Source organism: Artemia sp. Qi Xiang Cuo, chromosome 11, assembly GCF_049724085.1.
Source record: "Artemia sp. Qi Xiang Cuo chromosome 11, ASM4972408v1, whole genome shotgun sequence".
In the NCBI taxonomy this organism is placed as follows: Eukaryota; Metazoa; Arthropoda; class Branchiopoda; order Anostraca; family Artemiidae; genus Artemia; species Artemia sp. Qi Xiang Cuo.
The window spans coordinates 31,418,245-31,444,033 of record NC_142804.1 but is presented as its reverse complement, the minus strand read 5'-3'; the positions used below and the strand labels follow the sequence as shown (position 1 = coordinate 31,444,033).

Below are 25,789 nucleotides of genomic sequence, written 5' to 3'. Positions count from 1 at the left end.
TGTTTGCATTCATGGCCTTTGAAATGACGTACTAAGTTAATTCAATACGGACAGACAACTCAATGAGTTTTCAAACGTGATAACTAGAAACATTTGTTTTTCATTATAAAATGTTGTATCTTGAATTGTTTTATAAGTAGTATGTTCAACCGATAAATTGTGAACCATATTTTAACTCCCCATTTTTAATAAATAACCTTGTTGTTTATTGATATATTCCGTTTTAATATTTAAGTTAGAATTATTCTACACAATAAAAGTGCATTTATCTTTAGTGTTACAGTTTTTCCTAAAAACCCTGCGCACCTTACTTTAAGGGCGTATAATTATATTTCGGTCAACCAGGAGGGGGGAGACGCCGAAGAATAGTCCGCTTACCCCAAAAAAACGGCTAGGGCTGTCCCTCATTGTTGCCTTGTGTTGAACATAATAAAGGAACAAGTTAAACATATTGATAAAAAAGTGTTAAAAGCCTTAAAAGCTACTAAGACCGGCTGTTTTGATATACAAAAGCATGTTGTCTGTTGAAGCAGCTAATTATAATTTTAATGATTTGTTGCTAATTTAGTTATTTTTCTCTAGAATCTAGTAAATATCTGCTCATTTATCGTTTTTTTTTTCAAGAATTTTGTGATTTAACCAAAGGCAACCCTGCTTGTAGTCAATAGGAAAAATTCAAAAGGGAAATTGTTAGTAAAATTTAGGAGAATATGGATTGGTCTACTTCTATAAATGATACTGTTTTTGATAAAGCAAGAATGTGGGCATTAATTAATGGTAAGATATTTGAAGGTTGTGGTGTTAGATGTAAGAATTTGTTGTTGGTTCAGGTGGGAAGTCTGGTGGCTGATGTAGCCAGTCCCAGTACTGATGTAGAGGCATCAGTTACTTCTTTCTTTTTGATAAAAACAAATTATATCCTTCAATAATTTGCCAGCCAAAAGATGAACACATTAATCAATACACAAGTAAATATATAGCCTACTTGATTCCATTGCTGACATAGGGACAAGGTGGACAATGAATTGTTGGTAAAGTTCTACCAAATCATATTATTGAGTTAGGAATAAAGTGAATACACCATTCAATGCCTTTTTTTATGCTGATTATGAATATATTAATCATTTATATGGGAAATGAATTTCAGCCCCCCCCCCTTTATAAACCTAACCTACCCCTGAATTTGCATATATAGGGGGGGGGCTGAAATTAATTTCCAATAGAAATGATTATTATATTCGTAATCAGCATAAGAAAAGGCATCAAATGGTGTATTCACTTTTGTCCTAACTCAATAATATGATTTGGTAGAACTTTACCGAATTGTTTAGCCTATGCTCTTTTCACATTGGCCTATAGCCTAGTAAGAATTAGGCCCATTTCTCTTGCAAATGCACATCTTCCCCTCTGATGTCCTCTATGCTATCTAGCCCAGGTTAGAATATAGGTTTTGAAACTAAAAACAAACATTTAGACTACAAAATTCTTATTCTATTATATGCAGCATTATTTTATTAATCACATTATCATGTTTGGTAAAATTCTACTTTAGCTACTTCTTGCTATCTTGGAAAGGGGTTAGGTTAAGAAAATGAAACTTTCAAGGATGGGTCTACAGGCTAAAGTGTGTCCCAAGAAGGTATTTTGAAGTTCCTACCTCCACTCCTTCTCCCTCTAGAGGGTCCAAACTTTGCCAAAAAGACAGGTCTGTACCTATTGAAATTTTGATAACACAACATTTTACCTTAATTTTCAGTTATCAGTTTCTTTTTCTCTGGCTTTAGTTCTGAAAATGGAATTCCTGTTATTTGAGTAGAATTTTAAGCCATATCAACCTTTTTTTTTTCACAATTTAGGAAATGTAGCCTATTTGCATATATTTAAAACCTTATAAATTGGGATTGAGCAAAGTTGTGCAGCAATTTTGAAAACAATTTTGTTTTACTTTATTTAAGCAGAATATCTATTTTGCAAGGTTTCACTTTTTTACACTACAGGCTAAAGTATGGGTAAATTTTTCATTATTCATATTATTGACTTATGAATAAAGTAAACACACCACTTGTTGCCTTTTTTGATGCTCTTTCCAAATATGATAATCATTTTTGTTAGAAATGAATTTTACCCACACCCCTATATATACCAATTCAGGGTATATATTTTCACATTAGGGGGGTGGGGGGAAAGTTTAAACTTACCACTTATTTACATCAGAAATGAAATTTACCCCCATCCCACTAATGTGCAAATATATACCCTGAATTGGTATATACAGTTTTATACTAATTTACTAATTACTACTAATTTACATTTTACTGATTTTCTATTTATTTTACTATTCAATTTAAGCCATTTATTTGTTATTTATTTAGAATGATTTGTTGATTTATTAAAAGATCAATATTTTAATTCACAAATTCTGGTATCTTGACTATATTCCCATTCAGGTTTTAGCTAAAAGTAAAGAGAGTATTTACTCTACACCCTAAATCAGACTCTGGTTTTGGTCTCCTTTTGATAGATAAATAATGACTTATACTGAGTTAATCTAAGAATTGAATTGAATTCTGAATTGATTCTAAACAAGTTTCATAGCAGTTCTTAAAGACAAAACAAAAATAAGAAATTCTATTTCTTTGATTAGTTGTCACACTTCTATTTTCTTCCTAGTCTGGTCTAACTTCCAGAGGGGCCATATATATATATATATATATATATATATATATATATATATATATATATATATATATATATATATATATATATATATATATATATATATATATATATATAGGTCTAGACAATTATAATTGCTGATAGTTAGGTTTAGACTAGTTAGGAATGGCTGACTACAATCTTGGAAAACTTCTGTTTTTTCCATATTTAATTTAGCCAAAAGCTACCCCTACAGCATAGCATATTAAAATACAATTATTCTGTTTAAGAACACTTGTTTTAGATTAGCTTTGTCCAAAATTGACTCTGTCTGGGATTTAGATACATTGTTCTAACTTCCTGATTGAGTTCAAAATTGGACAGCATTTTTCAAGATTAGGCTCAAGCTTAAATATGTGTCCAAGATTTGGTTCCACTGTTGTCTATCAGTGCATTTGAAATTTTGAGTCTTATAAAGGCTTAAAATATTCAAGGTAGTCATATGCTTATTAAGCAGATTTGGAAAAGCCAATGGTGAAACAATCCACTTTGTAAGTTGTATGATAAAGATTTACTGTGATTTAACTGCTAAACGGGTGATAATTGTCTGACTACTGGGTATCTTACCTTGCCTAAATTTTGACCAAAACTGTTTAACCTTAATTTTTGGTTTTCAAGCTCTTTTTCATTGGCTCTAGTTTTTGAAAATGTAATTTCCATTATCTCAGTAGAATTTTAAGTTCAAAGGGCTTTTTCTGACATTTAGAAATAGATTAACAAATCTTATAAATCCTTACTAACAATTTTTTTACTAATGCCCTAGTCATACTGTAGACACACTTTTGGGTAAAAAGAAAAACTACATAATTTTGCATGCCTACAATACCAACAATGTAGGTTTTTCTGTGTGAAATTTGGTATGCTGGTTGACATTCAACTTCCCAGTATAATATTTATTATTGATCAGTGAAATTAAAGATTTAAAACCAATAAAAGAGAAAAAAAAAACAATAGATTGAAGCTTAGGTTAGTAGTTCTTCTATCTATATTCAAGTATTAAGATTTATATTCAGGGCCTTCTTTCAGAAGAAGGGGAGGGAGAATCTCCTATGAGAGAGGAAGAAAGGTAAACAATATGAAAGTTACTGGAAACCATGGAAATAGGCTATTTGTAAAAAGTTTTTAAAAATTATAGGATAGTTGCATATAAGCTTAATTCTACTTTGTATTTTATGCTTTTACAGTTCCATAATTTTATTGATTAAAATAAAAGCTTTTTTCACAAAAAAGTAGTAGACAAGCTATGTTAAGCCTAAGACAAGCAGAAATAAAGTCAAATTGTAATTCAAAGATTAAACAAACATAATTTACCATCAATAAATAACCAAGTTCAACTTAAAACAAACAGGAGTAGGGCTGATACCCCCTGTGCCATCTAAAGAACCAAACATCATTTGCACTTTACTAATAACAAAATACATTTTAAACTTTTTCACTTTTGTAATGTTATTAAATCCAAAATTGCTGAGAAATTCAGTATATAATAAACTGTTAATCTACAGGTTATTGTTTTTTTTTCAGTAATTTTGGTCATTATAGTGATTTTCTTCCTCTTTTTTGTTGTTGTTATAACAAATAAACTACTACTAACAAGTCACCGCAGCACCAAGCTGCCTGAGGCCAACACAGCTGTGCACACTCCTCCTCCATCCCAATCTATTCAAAGCCTCCCTCTTTACACCCGCCCACAAAGTTCCCATTTCCTTTAAAATCTTTCTTTGACGTCCTCCCACCCCTGACGAGGACAACCTGCTTTCCATGTAGCCCTAGACGGTTGGCCAAAAAGAACAATCTTTGACACTCTGTCATCCTTCATCTGCACAACGTGCCCTAGCCACCTCAACCTTTCTTTCATTATATCCCTAGAGAGCAGTAAACACATCTTAAATTACCTTAAATCACACTTGCAAAAAATATGGATGAGTCCAGTATACATCAGTCAATGATGACATGGCTGTGGGACATCTGCTGCATCCCATTGTGTAAGCCATGGTTTGTTTGCCTAGTCCTTGTTAAGATTTGATTTGAATCTGTCAATGTTTTTTTATCCCACTTTCATCTTGCTTAGGCTGTTCCACAGACTTATGATATGGTTGTAGAAGAAATGGTTTCTTCTTACTGTCATGGCACACTTGCAGAACAGCTTTACTGAATGACCTCTGGTGCTTGATGACTGGGCAGGCTGATATACGTTTTTGTTGTCACACTGGAGCAGCTTGTAGGTCATTATCATGTCACCTCTTTGTCAACAGTATGTTAGAGCTGATAGCTAAAGGCTCTGCAGTCAGCATGCATACTCTTTATCTTTGAGGCCCTTTACAAATTTTGTTTCCCATCTTTGGAAAGATTTGAGACCCATCTGGTCTGTTTTGAGCACACAGGTCAAAATAAAAATTGTTTTCAGTGAAGTCCTAAGGGTGTTCTAGTCTTTAGGAGGCATAGGAAGTGTCAGCCCTACTCCTGTTGTGGTAGTTTCTGTTTGTTTTAGCATTGAATTGATTATCTATTACAATTTATGTTGGTCTTTGGTCTCATTTATTTATTAATAGTGATTTATGTTTGGTTTAAGCTTCAATTATTATTTGAGTTTATTTCTGCTTGTCTTTGGTTTAATGTGTCCTGTTACAAAACTTATTTTGTTGGAAAAGGTTTATTTTCAAGTTGATTTCAGCTTATTTTTAATTGACATTTTTTTATTGCTTAATAAAAGGGAATTTATAAAAACCTCTTTTGATTTTATCCTTAAGAATCAAGATTTTGGCTTGCTATTAATATTTTAGACAAAATTTGTAACAAGTTTTAACAATAGCTTTTCTATAAAGCTTTGGATGAATGGGTAGGGGGAATATTAAAATAAAATGGATTGAAAATCTGCTTAATTTTTTGCCTTCTAAAGGGCAAAAGCGATCCTGACCCCCTCCCCCCCCCCCATCTTGCTACAACTTTAAGTATATACAAGTATTTATCAACCATTTAATTATAAGAATTTCACTGTGTTTTTTTTTTCATTTTAACTGCTTGTTTGTTGAAACAAATGCATTTTGAGCTCATTTATTAAAAACAGTTCTTATTTGGCGTTTGAAAATAAAAATCAATGCAATTAGATTTGTTTCCAGTTTAGTTCCCTTTGGTTTTAAAACTTTAATTGAGGTGTCTTGGCAACCTGAAATTTTAATCAGATCAACATTAAAAAAGAATATTTTACACTAAGAAGCAATAAAATCTCATTTTTTCTCAAACATTGTTTGTCCTTGATAAGTCCCACTTGGTCCCCTCAAGTGAAAATTTAAAATTTGCTTAGCCTCTCTATCCAATATGCCCTTTAAGGTTCAGCTGAGTCCTTTAAGGTGTTTCATTTTACCCTTAGCTATATCTAAGATATGCCCTTGTGACAAGTTACACATGGTGTCTTTTGGTTTAGTTCAATGTTCCCTTCAACATCTCCTAGAGTTTTCAAATTAACACCTTGACAATTCATGAGATATTGAAGATGGCTTTTTGATAATCTAGATGCACATATTATCTTTTTATTTAGTTCAACTTCCCACTCAACATGCCTTGAAAGTTCAAACTTAATACCTGTAGTTGCTTTTGAGATATTACATATATATATATATATATATATATATATATATATATATATATATATATATATATATATATATATATATATATATATATATATATATATATAATTTGACAACTACTATATAGTCTGGGTCTTTTGATTTAGTTCACTATCCCTCTTGAAATTCCCTGAAGTTCAATTCAATACCCTGAGCCACTTCTGAGATATTGCAGATATGCCCTTTGACAACCTAGATGCTCATAGACTTTTTTGATTTTGTTCTAAGTCTCCTAATAGCTTTAACATAACACCATAAGCTGTCCCTGAGAAATTTCTGATATGCCCTTTTGACAATCCAGGTGCATATATTGTCTTTTAATTTAGTTCTAATTTGCCCTTACTCTCCCTGAAAGTTTTGACTATATTCCTAGCTGTTCCTAAGATTAACTAAAAGAAGTTTTCAAAGAAAAGTTAAGGCCATACTAAACTTAAGATCAGCAGAAATAAATTCCTATAATAATTCAAACTCAAAAGGACCAGAAATTATAATTAAAGAATAAATTAAATTAACGACGAACTGAAATTAAATAAACTATCATTGCAAACAAACATACAACAGGTAACAATATAAATGAATAAATATATATTAAAAGTAAAACTTAAATTGAATGTGCAAGTCAAGCTTAAGACACACAAAAATTACTCCAAACAAGAGTTTGGTCACTGCCTCCTTCTTGAACTGCTCTTGAAATCTTGAACTGCTAAACTTTCAGCAAGTAATTTCATTATATATCAAATATCTAGTTTCATTTTATTAGTTCTCTCTTAGGATGGTTCTAGACACCCACATTTTTCAAACAAATTATGTTAAAAATATATTATTTTTTTTACATATTACAACATTGAAAATAAAATTAAAAACAAATGTTGAACTGATTAGCTTTGATTAGGTTTAATTTTATTAGTTCTTTCCAAGACTGTTCAAGACACATAGTTTTCAGTAAAGTGCCAGTAATGCATTAGGCTTTAGACTTTTACAGTTAGGGGCAGCAGCCAAACTCTTGTTTTTAGTAATTTTTGTTCATTCTAAGCTGGATTTGCATGTTCAATGTAAGTTTTACTTGTTTTAAGAATTAGTTATTCATTTATATTAGTACCTGTTGTATGTTTGTTTGCTATGATTGTTTGTTTAATTTCTGTTCATTTTGTTTAATTTTATTTATTCTTTAATAGTAATTTCTAGTTGTTTTCAGTTTGAATTATTATATTATTAAATAATATAATATTACTTAATATGGCCTTTGCTTATCTTTGAAACTTTTTTTTTATTTTTTATTTTTTGAATTAATTTCTGTTTGTTAAGTTTGTTTGTAACATCCTGACATGTTGCACATGCACCATTTTGAAAATTTAGATGCATATAGTGTCTTTTGATTTAGTTTAACACCCCCTCAATATGCCCTAAATGGTTCAACTATGTCCCTTGAGCTCTTCCTGATATATTTCAGATGCACCCTTTGGACCGCTTGACTGCATATATTGTCATTTGATCAATTCAATATCCTCCTCAACATGCCCTAAAAGTTTCAACTTAGGTCATTCATGAGATATTGCAGATACACCCTTTTAAAAAAAATGGATGAACAGATGGACTTTTGATTTAATTTTTCATCCCCCCCAACATACCCTGAAAGTTTCAACTTCTTACTCTTAGTCATTCTTGAGATATTGCTGATATGCCCTTTTGACAACCTGGATGCACTTAGTATCTTTTGGTTTGTTTAGTATCCCCCTCAAAATCCCAATAAAGTTTCAAATTAATGACTTCAGTTGCTCCAGAAATATTGCAGATATTTCCTTTTGACAACCTTCATGCACAAAGAGTGTTTTGATTTAGCTCAACATCCTCTGAAATTTTCATCTGGATACTTCAGACTTTTGGGGACCCAGGATTAAACATGCCACTTTTTCCAAATAACAAAATCTCTATGTAAACAATGGACAACTTGCATAATTTACAGTCTTTGCCCCTGGAGCTCTGGGGGTTCAAGTCATCCCCAGAGGAATAGTCAATGGAACTTTTAACTATTTTTTGGACCAATCAAATGAGTCCCCTCTTAATTTTCTAGCATGGTGAAAAATAAAATAGCTGAAGCCACACTAACTTAGGCAGAGCTATTGTGCTATAGATAATTTCGGAGACCACACTGCCTTTCCATGACGATAAATAAAAGTTCAAATAGGGATAAAATCCTTTTAATAGACAGTGATGATGATAACAGTGATAGAAATTCACAAAAATACCAGATATATCGGTCACATATACAGTGACCATCATCAGTAGTAAAACTAAAAAAAAAAAAAAAAAAAAAAAAAAAAAAAAAAAAAAAAAAAAAAAATGGCGGTGACGGTCACTGAATATGTGACCAAAATATCTGGTATTTTTGTGAATTTCTATCACTGTTATCATCATCACTGTCTATTAAAAGGATTTTTATCCCTATTTGAACTTTTATTTATAGCTATTGTGCTGCCTGTGATTTGAGTTCTTTTGTGCTGCACAATAGTTGTTCCTTGGTTTTGCTGCCTAATTAACCCTCTCAGACAGTCTAAAGATAAATGAGACTCCTTGATATATAGGCGCATGTGTATTCACAGGGGCCTAAGCCTTGATGTGTGGTCTTCAGAGTTTTCAGGGGAAATATTAATGAGTGTCACTTTTCAGCCAAATATCCTTCTGGTTATTCCTTAATACATTTTTTTTAGGAGAATTTCCCCCTTGACCCCCCCCCTACCCCTTGTACAGGTATTGAAATATAAGTTTGTATACAATTTGTTTTTATCATTTTTTTTTTTCTAAGTAAAACTTGGTATGTAGGCCTAATGTTGGTCTTTTTCATAGACTTAGGAGGATTTCGAGATTTTTCTACTGTTTAAAAAGGAAATCACAGGTAGGAATTGCAATTGAAACCCTACATTTTACAGGAATAACATTTAAAGGCCCAACCAGCACATCCCTGAGGCATGCTCCATTTTTGTTATTTCCATCAATTTTTCCTGCCAACTCGTTCAATAAAGCACTGAAAATACAGAGCGCAATTGGTGAAGTTATCCACGAAGTGTCTAGAGACTCTGAATTTCTATTAGAAGTTCTTAAAAGGTTGGTAGATAGTTTCAATCCATGGCTGTGTTTATTGGTATGTGTTCCAGAAACATTTATAGTTAAGATGATAGTCATGCTCTTATCTTTTTCTATAGACACAATTAGTAAAAAGTAAAAAAGAAAGACTCAAAATATTGAAAGAGAAAATACTGCCTTGAATAAATGTGAAAATTGACAATCTATATTCTAGACTCGGTTACTGTTCCATGTTAAACTGATTCAATAAAACACAAACTAGAAAACAGGTTAAATGCTAAAGGAAAAAAAAATAACTTGATACACAACTTTTGATGTTGTACGATTTTGGAAAAAGGAACTAGGAAAGCAGTTTTTTGAGATTACCAGATTTTTTGTTTGTTTGTTCTATTTTGTACATTTTTGATAGAGCAATAATAATAATCATGGCATAGCTGGAGGAGGGCTTGTGGGATTTCAGATTGCCAAAAAGTAACATTTTTTGTAGTTGAACTCATAATTTGTTTTTAATAGATAAATTCAATAATTTTGGGTATTTTTTAGACCCTCCTTTCAGAAATGAATCCGACTACACAACTGCCTAATAGATGGTAAATTTGATAAAATATTTAATGCAGTAGTCCTACATATGAATTCATAAATTTCTATCATTCCATAACGAAGAAAAACGAAAACTGTTTTATCTCACAAATTAACTAGTTACTACTGAATAGAGTAATCTGGAAATATGACAAGAGAGCATGCGTGCCCATAAGCTGAATTTTAGGGGGGGGGATTACCTGGTCTAATCGGCACTTCCTTCTAATCCACTTCCTGGTCTTCCGGCCAAAGTATCGCAACGCCGCCGCTGCCAGGCTGGCGGCGGCGTTCCGCTGACTTTGAATTATTTTGAACCAATTCTTTATTGCTTCAACCGCAATGTTGGAGCTTTTCTTTTTTTATGTGGTTAAGGATTTCGATTTTGCTGTTTAGAAATCAAGTGCGATTTTCAAAATTAAACAAACAAGTGCGCACACAAATAATTTTCATGAATTCCTTGTGCTCCCAGGGTGAGATTTTATTCAGCACTAGTTCTTGTTGTACATCCAATGATATACAATTGTCTTTTGAACAGACACCAGATTAAATTCCATGTAGGAACTTGGGATTTAAGGACCTCTCTATTTCAGGACACCTTGGTATAGCAAAGAATCAATATTTCTTCATTCCTTGTCTTAGGCAGGTGTTTATAAATACTGAGGTTTTGATTCCGTGACATAGATGCGTTACTTGAAACGGTAGGTTCTGAAAATTCTCAAGTTCCTAACTGTTAAATTCTGATTTTAACATCGAGGACAATTAATGTGTTTCATTATTTGTCAGAAACCCGCTGGAGGTGTAATTACTTGGAGAAGACTAGGAGGTGTCTAATTATAGGACGGGGATCTATTTCAGACGTCGACAGAAATGAATGGAAAGGAAACTCCAAATGCAGGTCTCCCTAATCACCATCTCAATATATCTATTATACCACCTGGAAAATAATTTTTCTGTACTAAATCTGTCTAAATTTTCTTAATAAGTATTTCATTAGTTTGAATATTTCACCCATATGCAATAGTAACTATTTTAAATGCACAGACAGTTAATAGTAGAGACCTAGTTGTAATTGCAAATTTTTAGCTTGAGTCTAATCTTGGAAAATAGGCCACTGCCCAATCTTGAACAAAGGATCTTAAAATTGAAGTATCTCAATCATGGACAGATTCAATCACTGACATGTGTTGTGAAAACGAGTAATCATATTCAAATACACTTGGCTATAAGATTGTAGTCAGCCAATCCCAACTATCTGCATCAGGTCCAAGATTAAGAACCTGCTGTCCTTGTTTATGGAAGATACATTTTAGTCAAAACATTTGTCCAAGACAAATGTTTTGACTAAAATTATCTTTCCCATTATCTTTCCCACCACTCATAGTCGTCACACTGACCTCTGCAGTAGGTTCTATCTTCCCCCTAATGGCCGTCATAGATGACTTTTACAAAGTTGCCAACTGCAACCCAAATCAAAACTAAGTTCACATTCATTTTTACTATCTTACCCAAAAGAGCTGTCTGAGTTGCCATCAACAGTCACTGTCTGAACCTTTCCAGTTTCATTTTCACCCTCAGTGCTTTCTTCTCACCAAATCTCTTCACAGCCTGCTTCTTTGTTTTTCTTACTTTTGTTGCTTTAATTTTTTCTTTTCCACCTTTTCTTTGTCTTCCTTGTAACAAAGGCAGCTTCAATCTTGGCTTTCACTGATGTATCAGTAAGCACTTTTGTTCTGCCCTCCTTTTTTCCTCAAAGCATTTTGTTTTCTTGGTGGTGCTGGGATGTGGTTGTACTTTTTCAGGTGTTACTATCCTATTTCACAGTGGCTGCAAAATCACAGGGCTTACTGAAAGCATTGGGTGAGAGAATGGCAGTGCAGTTAGGGATGGCGTTCGAGTTAGTAACTCTAGTGAGCACCAGAATTTGCCAACAGCTTCATGGGCTAAAACACATTTGATTGGTCTGTATTTAAGAGCACAGATCTTCATTATCAAAACCATCTAGATTGAAAGGGGATATACCTTCCAAATCCCATCTGGATGTCTGATAGTATGAAAGCTAAGGGGAAAGATTTTTCTACCAACCCAGCCGTGATGTAAATGGTGACAGTTCTTCTCGATGGTGACGGTTGCTCGATGAAAAAAATACTACTAATTTTGATAATTAATTCTGTTAGCAATACATAGCTGTTAGACATTTCAGCTATTATGCAAGGGTTCTGAAATGCCAGAGCCATTTCATTTCTACCAGATTTCCTACTAGTCTTGATGAATAACAAAGAAGACCAGTGTCCAGGCAGCGATTCGCAAAGTTTCTAACTTGTGAATTGGCCGAAATCTGATGTAAATTAAAGCTGGGATTTGAGAAAGACTGATAAAAAAAAAAAAAATTTGTGGTCAACAATGATCGCGCCAGCGGCGCGCTGCTGCTGTTATTCACCCCCCCCCTCCCCGCCGACCTTCCCTTATTGGTACGGCGCCGGGGTCTAGTTGTATAATAGAAATCTCAAAACAAAAAAAGTAGAAATATAAGGCAGTGTCATTCGGCCGGGGGGGGGGGGGGTCTGGCACCACTCTCTGCCGCCCTCCCCTTATGGGCACCCATACAAGAGAGAGGGGAATCGAAGAAAAAATGGAGAGAAACCGACTTTACAGACAATAATCAACAGCACATTAAATAGTAAACTAACTTATTTTCAGCTCCTACATAAGACGTGTTAACCAAGAAAATAGTTTATTTCTTTTATATTTCCTGGCAAAAGCTTCCTGCAAGTTCTCTAACAAAGAGTAATATTGCCTGTCCAAAGTTCTTTCAATTTTAATGGTACTACCAACCAATTTGTAGTAGCCAACAATAAGTAAAGAGTGAAAGTTTACAATAGAAAGAAAAACTTTTAAAGACAAGGATTTTACTGACAACATAGACTAAATCAAAAGAATTGTCTTTTCATGCTGATTCCAAATACTGTATGAACATTTATTTATCCGAAACTTACTTCTCAGCATTTATAAGGTTGAGGGAATTTAGATCATTTAAATTCCAAAGCAATCACAAAGAAAGTAACACCACCAAATCATATAAGTTTGTATAAAGAGGAGCAGAGATTTGTACTCCCGACCGGCACAAAGAAGAATTTATTTTTTTTAACAAGGGTGCTGGTGGATAAATTTCTATTTATTTATTAGGCTTTCTCTTTTAGTCTTTTTCCCCCAAGGGTGATAATGAGGGATCGTTTGAAAAAGCATTGAAAGTTCTTATATCCTTTTCAGAGGCAACGGTCTGATGTTGTCTTATTAAAGAGCCATATGCTTTCCATGTACAATTTTTTATTTGTTTGGTAGCCACTTTGTATGGAAGAACTGGTCTTAGAAACGAGAGGGACCTTGTACGATTAGGAATTGAAAGTTTTATTTTCCTTTTTAAGGGCCGAAAGTGAGTCCCATTGCACAAAGAAAAATTAAAAAAAGACATATTGGTATCCCCAAAATGTTGCCTGACAAAGCCTCGTAAAACTTTTTTTTTCTGAATGGCTTGAGAATCACACCTGTTAGGTTTTGGGCCAACAGGATCTATACAATGAAAAAACTTGGTTCATGTGAAAAGGGGAAATTTTTCCACTGAAAGGCCTAAAACTATAAACCATATGTCTCTGGGCAAAAGGATACCCAAAGCACAAGAAAACAGAAAAGAAAAATATTGGTTGCACCCAATAGTGGTTAAAAAACTGCTACTGTATTACCCGAGTTACTTCTTCAAAGTATCTATTATCAATATCTCGGGTGAATGTGATACCGTAAAGTACCTTGGACTTATGATTGATGAAAGATTATCTTTTAAAACACCCATTCAAAATATACGCTTAAAGATTTCAAGGTAAGTTGGTTTAATGCGGAGGTTGAAGCATTATTTGCCCTACTCTGCTTTACGAAGCATTTATTTTGCTCGGATTCAGTCTAATATTAATTATTGTTCTCTAGTATATTTATCTACATTTAAAAGCCATATTAAACCAATACAGATTTTACAAAATAAAGCAGTAAGAATCCTGAAACTTTTTATTTCATCACCTATTGCACTTCCAAATATGTCTTATACAGCATCTTTGTATACTTATCTAGATATAGGCTACTTCCAGTTTATCAACTAGTTAATTTTGGAGCGTCTATTTTCGAATTTATTTATGCCATTGAGAAACTGCCGCCATATTACCTCAATTAAAATTTATTCTCCCAATCACAAGGTTTACGTCATCATAACACGCGACAAAAAATGAGCATGTACATTGACAAGTATAGTACTGAGAGATCGAAATTCGCTCAGTTTGTGTCAATAGCCCGGTGCTGGGATGCTCACAAGGATTTTATTGATAAAGTTTCTTCTATCCATTTAATAAAAAGGAATCTTAAATTTCATTTAGTTCAGGATTACTTTTAATTAAGTGTCTTTTTAATATGACTAAGTTATTTGTTTGGATTGTTGTTCTAAGTGAATGTGGGCCTCTCAGCTATCTTTTAGTATGAATTTTTATTTAATATGAAAAAAAACTGGATAGTATCAATTTGTGATATACCAAAATAGGCCAAACATTTTTTTCTGAATAGGCATGCAACTTCCAGGGCAAGTAGACTGGATTAAGGGGACCTTATCAGGACAGCAAATTTTGGAAGACAAATTTGACTCTGTTAGTTCGCAGCGTGGAAAATCTGACTTTTTTTTTTTTTTTTTTTTTGGGGGTCTGCTTGAAAATTTCGAGGCATGTGCAAGAGAGAGAAAAAACGAAAGAATAGAAAAGAAAAATTATAAATAAATAAGTAGGAATCAAACTCACATATTAAATAAAACTTCCATGCAATGGCGTATTTAACGCAATAAACAAAGGCGAATGTATATAATGATACCATGTGTCTCCTCGCAATCAATGTATAAAATCCCTGTATTCTATCAATGTATTATAGACATTCGCTTTTATTTATTGTGTTAAATACGCCAGTGCATGGAAGTTTTATTTAATATATTTCCATTTATGCATTGATTGTGAGAGACGCATGGTATCATTATAGACATTCGCTTTTGTTTATTGCGTTAAATACGCCAGTACATGGAAGTTTTATTTCGTATGTGAGTTTGATTCCTACTTATTTATTTATAATTTTTTCTTTTCTTTTCTTTTGTTTTTTCTCTCTCTTCTTGTGTTCAGTTTGTTGTATTTCGATGTATGTTATTTAAAAAAAAAAACACATTTTTTTTTCTTTTTTTCCGTTGAGAAAGGCTCCCGGACGTGGGGCCGAAATATTCGGAGTGTTTCTTAATTAAGTCTTTATTTTGTTATTATTTACTCACTACTTTATTAAAATTAAAGCCTGTTTTTCTTGCTTAATTTTACTTTCTAATAGAAATCGTGAATGACGCTCAAGAGTTATAGAGGGTTTGAGAAATAGGGGGAGGTGGGTTGGTGGATAGCCTCGCTCGTATTTGCAATGACCCTTATTTTTAATCTTATTTATGGTATTTTTGATCGTTTGAAGTTCGACTGGATTATTAATTTTAATTTCTTTTCGTTTTTCATATTCATTTTGGGCGTTGCATGACACCTAGTTATTTGTTACCTAAATATAGCTTTTTCTTTTTGATTTTTTTTTTAATATGATTACTTCCGGTTATTCCTAATTACGCAGCTACACGTGAGTAATCATATCTCAGGCGTTTTAGGCATTCAGTTATGATTCACCGTTTATGTTGCCTTTTTGTAGTCCATTCCGCCATTGTTACGCTGTCAATTGCGTATTAATAAGCCCCGCACTTCACAGCGCTTAACTGCAAAAAGAAGATTTTTAATATTAATTTTGCGTTAGACTCGTAACTGAATAGAATTTCGAGCCCTTTTTGTATTTACTGTGTAACTTTTACCCCATTCTCTGGTCAGAGTGGTGAACCCTAAAGGATTGCATGTTGTTCAGCTACTTAGAGTTGAACTCCTAGTTCTAGTTCTTGTAGCCTATTCTTCATCAGGAAGGATGCCAAGAGGTTACCATATCGGAGTTTAAGAGGCATTTGTAATAAATCATGGCGTTTTTTTTTTTTTCAGCACTATCGAAGTAGATGACTTTACGAGGAAACTTTATGAGATCTACAAGATTGTCTTAAACGAAGGTGTTGTTCAGGTAAAAGTATTTTACTGGTTTCCCTGCTAAGGTTTGTAAGTGGAACTTTTTTATACCCTATTATCTATGCTATATCCATGCTAGATTGACCTTGTCCATAGATTGGAAGGTAGCAACTACAACTATCGAGGACTGGGGTCAGGGGATACAATCGCAAATGCGCTCGCCACTAAAAATGTCAATCGTATTAGCATTTAGGGAAAAGGATTAAAACGAGGTTTAACAAAAAAACTGTTTAAAGAAGTGAAATGGGGTAAAACCGAGGTTATAAGTAGTATTGCTATAACAGTTACAACAGGGCCCATAGGACAAGTTCATTCATTTTTATAGAAACTACAATAGTTTCACAGGAAGCATAGTTTCATAGCATGTTTTAAGTTTAAATGAAAAGTATTAAATGAAAATTCATTTTGATTTTGATGTTGGATTAAAATTAATTTACTTTTATAGAAACTGCAAGTTTCACAGGAAGCATTTTTCAGCGTGTTTTAAGTTTCAATGAAAAGCATTAAATGAAAATTCATTTTGATTTTGATGTTTGATAAAATTCATTGATTTGTTCAGAAATACATTGGTTTCACGGGAAGCATCTTTTGGCGTGATTTAAGTTTAAGTGAAAAAATTAAATGGAAATTCATTTTGATTTTGATGTTGGATAAAAATTCATTCATTTTGGTAGAACCTGCAAAAATATTACGGGAATTACCTTTTAGCGAGTTTAAAGTTTAAATGAACATTATTAAATGAAAAATCGTTTTGATTATTATCATGGAAAAAAGTCAGTTAATTTTTATAGAAAATGCAACAGTTTCACGGAATTAATCTTTCAGCGTGTTTTAAGTTTAAATGAAAAGTATTAAATGCTAAATCATTTTTATTTTGATGTTTGATAAAAATTTATTCATTATGTAGGAACTGCAATAGTTTCACGGGAAGCATCTTTTGGCGTGATTTAAGTTTAAGTGAAAAAATTAAATGGAAATTCATTTTGATTTTGATGTTGGATAAAAATTCATTCATTTTGGTAGAACCTGCAATAGTTTCAAGGGAAGCATCTTTCAGCGTGTTTTAAGTTTAAATGAAAAGTATTAAATTGAAGTTGATTTTGATTTTGATCTTGGATAAAACTTAATTCATTTTTGTAGAAACTGCAAAAGTTTCACGGAAATCATCTTTCAGAGATTTTTAAGTTTAAATGAAAAGTATTAAATGCAAAATCATTTTGATTTTGATGCTTGATAAAAATTTATTCATTATGTAGGAACTGCAATTGTTTCACGGAAAGCATCTTTTAGCGTGTTTTAAGTTTAAATGAAAATTAAATGCAAATTCATTTGGATTTTGATGTTGGATAAAAAATTTACTCATTTTTATAGAAACTGCAATAGTTCCACGGGAAGCATCTTTCAGCGTGTTTTAAGTTTAAATGAAAAGTATTAAATGCAAATTCATTTTGATTTTGGATAAAAATTCATTCATTTTTGTAGAAACTGCAATAGTTTCACGGGAAGCATCTTTCAGCGTTTTTTAAGTTTAAATGAAAAGTATTAAATGCAAATTTATTATTATTTTGATGTTGGATAAAAATTCATTCATTTTTGCAGAGTTTTAGAGTTTTTTATTCACCAATAAATACAAAATGGAAAAAACAATACCCTTATTCCACTCGACAGGCTCCATGGCCAAGGATACAAGGGGGATAAAAAAAACAAAATATACGCAACAACAAAAAAAGAGAATAATAGCCAAATACATACAAAATTAAAAAGAGAGCATACCTGAGGCCTGGGAGTCAAAGTGCAGAGAAGACAACCATACGCCATTAAATAAACATTCAGGGGACATCAACTCCTCAGACGAAAAAAATAAAATAAAAAACGAAGTACTATCCTGTTTGATTCTTAACTAAATGGCCCTGAAGCATCCTTTTAAAAGTCCCAAACGAGTGGCATATCTGTACTGAAGAAGGTAAGGAATTCCAGTCCTGTTGATAAGCAATGAGAGGATTGAAATCTGATCGCATAATAGGGGTAGGAGGAATGCAGATATTAAATGAAGAACGAAGGCTATACGGAGCTGAATCAGAAATAAACACGGGAGTTTTTTAAAGAGATTTTGGAAGATTGCCATGAAGCTGATTGCCGTGAAAGACAAAAGAAGCACAAGAAAGAATGTAAATAGACTGTAGATTTAAGAGCGGTGTTGGTGAGGAACAATTGGTGTCCATAACCAGACGCCGTGCTTTATTATGCATGACAGAAAGTGACCGCAGCGTAGAAGAAAAGGTAGGCATCCATACAATGGGGCAATATGAAACATATGACAGTACAAGGCAGAAACAAAGAAGCTTCAGAATAGATCCAGGAAATGTGTGTCCAAGTTTTCGAATGATACCCAAACTCCGTGAGACCTTAACCCCAGTTATGGCTATATGGTTTCTAAATGAAAGGTTCTCATCAAGCAGGATACCAAGAAACTGGACCACCCTATTCTCTGGTCTACACATGGAACCTTGTGAAACCTGAGGTTGTGTAAGCTGAGGAAAAGCCATAGCAATTCGAGAAGAAATAAGAAAATGTAACTTACCAACATTCAAGGCCAAGTAATTAGCATCAAACCATGAAATAACTCTCTTGAATATTGCCACAAGGTTAGACTTGATATCAGATTCCGTCTTCCCAAAAGTCCCAAGAGTGGTGTCATCAGCAAAAGCAACGAGAAAATCTTCATTAGAAGTAGTATTAGAACACGAACGAACATCAGGATGACACAGCTTGCAGCATACCAGAGACCTGGTGTTTTTAACCGTCGAAATCAGATCATTAACACAAATCAAAAATAAAACTGGGCCAAGAACAGATCCCTGAGGTATACCATAATCTGCTTCAGAAAGGCTCCGGAAAAGCGGATCAATTGAAATAAGCCTACCAGAAAGATAAGATTCAAACCAAGAGAAAGCATTTGATCTTATACCAATATGCGATATTTTACAAAGAAGAATCCGGGGAGTCAAGGAATCAAAAGCTTTACGAACATCTAAAAATAAAGCAGCCGGTATATGACCAGAAATTATTGCCAAATGAATGAAATTCAAGAGCGCTGTGCAAGCATGCCCTGTAGAGTGATTCGCTCGGAATCCAAACTGGAAATCATGCCAAAATTCTTTTGCATCCAGAAAACTAAGAAGCATAGCATAGCCTTCTAAAAAATTTTGCTGAAAACAGATAGGAGAGAAATAGGCCTATAATTACCAGGGTCGCTCCGAGAACCACCTTTATAAAGCACTATAACCTTAGCTCACTTGAGAGATTCAAGGAGAATTCTTAACTCGAAAGACAGATCTACAAGCTTAGCCAATGGTGACAGAATAGCTGGGAGAATGACCTGGATAAAATTTGTAGGAATTCTGTCTGGCCCTGAAGACGATGATCCTTTAAGAGTATTCACGATACAAGCTACCTCAAACTCAGAAACAGAGTTCAAAACTATTGACTTTAAACATGAGGGTCCAAGATAGGCTCTGAAATCACAACGAGAAGTTGCAGAGCTTGCACAGGAAGCAGTTGTCTTTCCTATATTAGCAAAATAAGAGCTAATCTCTAGATGAACATCTTCTTCTCCTTGGACGGTTTTACCATCGACTATCAGCGCTGTTGGAACTGAAGGTCGAGGGGGAGTAGGTCTACGAATCGAATTAATTAAATACCTTGTCTTTCTAACATCCTTTCCACAGTGAGAAAATTTCCTATGATAATACTGAGAGTTAGCCTTCCGACACAGATAATTAAATATACTCTTATAAGTCTTGAATCGTTGATGATGAGCTGCAGATGATGAAGCCTTGTAAAGCTTCCACAAATAATTTTTCCTTTTCCAGCTTTCATGAAGACCTGGACTCATCCACGGATTCAGCGGTGCTGTGCTTTTCGAAGTACAGGATGCTGAACCTTGATGGCAAACATCTAGGATATTTTCTTTCACTAAATCTTAAAAGATATCAAAAGAGTGGTTAAAATCCGAATCAGAAATCAAACTATCCCATGGCTGATGAGTCAGACGGGAATTAAGTAGACAACTCAGTATAACCAAAGCGAAAAAATGGAAGATTAGATGGTGATGCTATACGCTGCGCTTGATCAGCGCTCTTATATCGGGAAATAGCGGGAAAATGATCAGAAATATCACTAACCAGCACCGAATTGTCTAAGACATCTAATGACAAAAAATATTATCAATAAGAGACGCATGCGTCTCAGTAACTCGGGTTGGTATACAAACTGAAGGTAGAGTTCCCGAAGAGAGCATCATCGATAAAAATCTGTAGCTGAAGCAGAATTTTGATTCAGCAGGTTGAGGTTGAAATCACCCATAAGGATTAGCTCACAGGGATGCTTTTGGACTGAATCCGAAACCTCTTGTAGAATTTTTATAAACGAAGGAATAGATTCACTAGGGGACCTGTAAACCAAACCCACAGCTAAATCCTTACACCTTGACTTAATCTCAATAAAAAGGAATTCAAAGATTCCTTCCTCATTTCTGCTCAAATCACTTCAGACATTGTATGCCAGACGATCAGCAATAGAAAGGGCAAGCCCACCTCTCGCCATCTGTTTCCTGTTCAGCCTCTCCGTATTATATCCAGGAATACCTAAAAGCATATCCTTATTTGATTCTAGGAAAGTTTCACATAATCCAATAATGTCAAGAGTTCCACCACTAACAATCCGTTTCAGCTCATCAAAAGACGAACGAAGTCCCGGAATGTTAAGGTTAAGCACAGAGAAAATATCATCTTGTTTAGAGGAGGCAGAACCACTTAATTGCGAAACATACTTACTTTTATTAGCCAAACTAGGATCATTATTCTTATGATTTCTACTTCCAACTTAATTATTAATTAAACTTTCAATATCTAAAGGATTATTTTGTAATTCAACAAAACGTTCCCCCAAAGAGTTGATACCACCCTGGTCATCAAAAAAAATCATCAAATTACTTACGGTGGATGGTAGATCCGCTCCTCGACCAAACTCACTAGACCAAAGGTTGTCAACATCACAGCAGAGCTATGGCATCTATACATAGGTAACGCTGAACTCATTTTTTTGCACACATGACACTGAAACACAAAAAAGAAAAGCCAAAACAATTGAATCTGGAATAAGAATAGTGGAGAAAAAAGGGACACAAAGGGACAAAAAATGAAAATTAAATAGAGACAGAAGAATAAAAAGAAAGAAAAACGAAAAAAAAAAATCATAACTTCTAATACTAAATGCAATCAGCAATAGACCTTATTTTCTTTATTGCTGACCCTACACTAGGCTTTGCCAATATATGACCCTGATCTGACCACGCATTACACTGACCGTACTTGTCTTTAGCCGCATTCAAAATGTCCCGGTGACGCTTTGTTAGGGGCTCCGAGATAAAAATACCAGTAGATGCAAGTCTAGCTTCTGCTTTAAAAACTTTTTGGGTTACATCTTTGCTAGAAAATTTAACAATTATCGGAGCAACTCTCCTCAGTCTGTGGGGTCTGATTATTCAGGCGGAGACGGTACACATTTATCAGATCAGAAGGCGAGAGTTCAGTCAGAGACATTTTACTGTTCATAATTTGAAGTATTGCCGTGCGACTTTCCACATAGGGTAACTGTTTGGTCCCATGAAATTCAAGGCTGTCAAGTAGGAACTCCTGATCAAAATCATACAGCTTTGTTTCAATTCGAATGATTCTGTGCTCGAAGTTCTCAATTTGAGTTTTCAGACCCTTTAAAGCCTGTTCAATTTTCGCAAACTTCGGATTAATTTCGAGTGTGATTGCATCATAAACCTGGATGATTATTAGTTCAGCAGGCTCTTTCATTGATCTTGCATCATTAAACTTTTCAGTCACTTTCTGTGTTATATTTCCAAGCAAATCACTTTTTGTCTTCTCTAGCTGGGCTTCAGTTGCTACTAATTGCTCATAAATTGGGGCAACGCTGGTAGAAACCAAGTTGGAGCCTACTTTACCTTTAGCTTTCAGGGCTAAAAATGCCTTTGAAAGAGTCTGATAAATTTCAGGAGTATTTGCAAGCTCGGCAAATGCTTTTTTAACAACAGGCGTGGATGAATCAGTCGTTTTAGGGTCATATTTTTGAAGATTCGCATCAATGATCCTGAATTCATCGTGACTTCCGTAGCAAAAAACGATGTATGTAGGCTTCCCTTTTGAGTCCTTTCCAGACTGAATAACTTACCGGCCAAAGGGAATAGTTCTTGAATTTAGCCAGCGCAACATCAAACTGCTAGAAACGCTGCATAATTATTAAAATCTAATTAGAAAGAGCCGATAAACAAGATAAAAGACGTATCTTTGAGTGAGGGCCGAGCCTCACTAATGCATCCGAGTGGATGTCAAATCCAACCTGTGTGAAGTCGGCCCACCTGCCTTTCCTGCACGGCACTGAACAGTGCACGTTAACGCACAAGCCCTAAAACTGCTAATTTTACACTAAAATAGTCCTTTGACATAAAATAATCCAATCAAATACAGTCCCTATAACAAGAAACCAGTTTATCAGAGGTAGGAGAAGAATCTTTTAGCGTGTTTTAAGTTTAAATGAAATTTATTTGATCCAAATTCATTTTGATTTTGATGTTGGTTAAAAATTCATTCATTTTTATAGAAACTGCAATAGTTTTACGGGAAGCATCTCTTAGCGTGTTTTAAGTTTAAATGAAAAGTATTAAATGCATAATTTATTTGATTTTGATGTTGGATAAATATTAAGAATGAATTAATTTTTATCAAACATCAAAATGAATTTGTATTTAATACTTTTAATTTGAACTTAAAACATGCTGAAAGATGCTTCCCGTGAAACTATTGGAGTTTCTATAAAAATGAATGAATTTTTATCCAATGTCAAAATCCAAATGAATTTGCATTTAATATTCTTTATTTAAACTTAAAACACGCTGAAAGGCGCTTCACATGAAACTATCGCAGTTTATATAAAAATAAATGAATTTTTATCCAACATCAAAATCAAAATGAATTTTCACTTAAACTTAAAACACGCTGAAAGATGCTTTCCTTGAAACTATTGCAGTTTCTATAATAAAAATTAATGAATTTTCATACAACATCAAAATATAAATGAATTTGCATTTAATACTTTTCATTTAAACTTGAAACACGCTGAAAGATGCTTCCTGTGAAACTATGGCAGTTTCTATAAAACTGATTGAATTTTTATCCAATATCAAAATCAAAATGAATTTCCATTTAATTCTTTTCATTTTAACTTAAAACACGCTGAAAGATGCTTCCCCTGAAACTATTGCAGTTTCTATAAAATGAATGAATTTTAATCAACATCAAAATCAAAATAAATTTCCCTTTCATACTTATCATTTAAACTTAAAACACGCTGAAAGATGCTTCCCTTGAAACTATTGCAGTTTCTATAAAAATGAATGAATTTTTTCCCGACATCAAAATCAAAATCGATTTGCATTTAATACTTTTCATTTAGTTTCTCTTCAATAAAAATTTCATATGATGGAAAAAGAAGGTGGAAAAAGAATCCGTCAAAAAAACGTCACTACAAACATTATTTTCTACCTAAAAAAAAATCACGACTGACATATTTATATCATCCTCATTTTTGATTTTTTTTTTAATATCTCAAGCCATTTTTTTTCTAAGTATATTTAATGCGATTTTAAGACACGAAAAAAAAATTTGAAAAAATTTCAGCTTAAAAAAATTAATTTTTTAAAAATTAATTTTAAAAAAATTAATTTTTTATTGGGTGCGCTGGTTGGAGACTCTGAGCCCTGGATGAGAATATGGGGGCCTAAACTCATGCGCAAGTCCGGTAATGGAAAACCGATGTGCAGAGGGGCATTACATTATAATAATGATTTTGCCCTATTGTAGTCATAATCAATTATCGATAATCGGGTCGATATCATTAGAGTACATAAAGATCTTATTCATTTGTTTATTAGAATTCATATCGGAACTTCATCTATTAGACATAATGTTACTTCAAAGTCGCTTCTATTATTGAACGACATTCTTGGCAAACGAAATTCTGATAATAATGGTTCCAAGATTGTTCCTTGTCGTTCTGAAGGTTGAGAAAAAGTAATACCAGATGCTCGACAGACTTGATGTCTCCATGGGTCCGCTTAAACCGCATACTATAATTTGGACGATCTCGACAGACTTGATGTCTCTATGGGCCCCTTAAACTGCATACAATAATTTGGACGGTCTTTCTCTTATAACACCTGCTGGCTGTCATAGGAATGTTGGGCACCGCTTGTCAAAGCGGAAGTACGATAAGACCAGATGTTTGCGCTCGGAATGTAGGACCGCTTGTATTGTGGGACATAGGGTCACTTAAAGTAATGTCCTATGGGCCCCGTCGTAACTGCTATAGCAGTACTACTGTTACAAAGTTAAAGAAATGAATTAAAGGTGAGCCGTAAAAACTAAAGACGCAGTAAACTTTGTTTCTATGAATCCCACAATGGATTGGAGAAAAATGTACTTTTTCTCACCTGGTACCATTTTAGTTGACGCGAGAAAATTTTTAGGAATTATTACAGGGAAATTTAGTCCCTAAGAGCAGAATTGGTAGCTATAGTTGGAATTAAGCTAAATTTAACGTGCTACTACCGCTGCAAAACTATCGTTCAGTGCCAGGTCCTGTTTCTGGTGCGATTTGTAATAGAAATAAGGTTCATGCGGTGTATTGGTGTAATGAAAGCAAATAACTTAAAAACTGACAACGACGTAAGTACCAAGGAAATAAGATTGACAGCAGTAGACGATAGAGCATTTCACTGGATTTTGAGAAGCCTCTATATTTTATCAAAATGGTATGTCATTTATGTAGACTAGGCTGTAGTCTTTATTACTCTAGCCACTAGGGTACTATACCTGCTCGACATTTCCTATTTAGGTTTTGATGTTGCTGAAAGTCTTACCAGTTAATATATATTTTCTATATTTTGATATGAATATGTTCCTCATATAAGTGCTTGATTATTTGCTATTTAAATCACTTTATAATTTTCAAAATAATCCGATTTTAGGCTTTAAATTAAATAAAATGGAAAGGAGGTGAAATGGCTGGTGTGTACCAAACATTTGAAAGAATCGTAAATTATACATAAGTTTACTAATTTGGGCTTTTAATTAAGCTACACTGATATAGCTTAAATTGGTGTCTCTAACATTAACCTTAATATAAACTACATGTTGATATTAATTAAACTGCATGTTGAACAAGTGCTTAAGATGGTGTACTGATCTGACCTGTGTTTCGTAAGTTTGGATTATGGTGTGGAGATGGATTTTCCGTCTTCGCCATCGTTTATTTCTCATGTATTCAGTACTGGCTGTTTATCTTGAGACCAAGAGGAAGAGAGGCAGCATAATTTGTCCTTTCTCTAATCTTTTGTGTATTTACTTCTGATTAACATAGTTGATAGTGTATTTACTAATTACGGGCTATTTTAATAAGGCAGTGAAAGTTTAGGAAAAACATACAAAACTTAAAAATCAATGAAATTAGAGCATATTTTTAACCCTGGAACTACAGGAAAGTAATCTTTATTTT

General features: G+C 33.7%; 1 protein-coding gene and 1 pseudogene across 1 annotated transcript in view; one reads left to right on the top strand and one right to left on the bottom strand.

Annotated features, from left to right (window-relative positions):
• Positions 1–654: 654 nt before the first annotated feature.
• The window catches only part of LOC148946874 (glutathione synthetase-like), a 100,837-nt gene continuing 75,702 nt past the window's right edge, over positions 655–25,789 (top strand). Inside the window, exons 1-3 of the mRNA XM_089096687.1 lie at positions 655–777; positions 9,269–9,443; positions 16,085–16,160. Coding sequence (XP_088952813.1) covers positions 711–777; positions 9,269–9,443; positions 16,085–16,160 — 318 coding nt within the window. The 5' untranslated portion in view covers positions 655–710. The remainder of the gene's footprint in view (positions 778–9,268; positions 9,444–16,084; positions 16,161–25,789) is intronic.
• On the bottom strand, positions 21,061–25,540 carry LOC148946876 (uncharacterized; annotated as a pseudogene).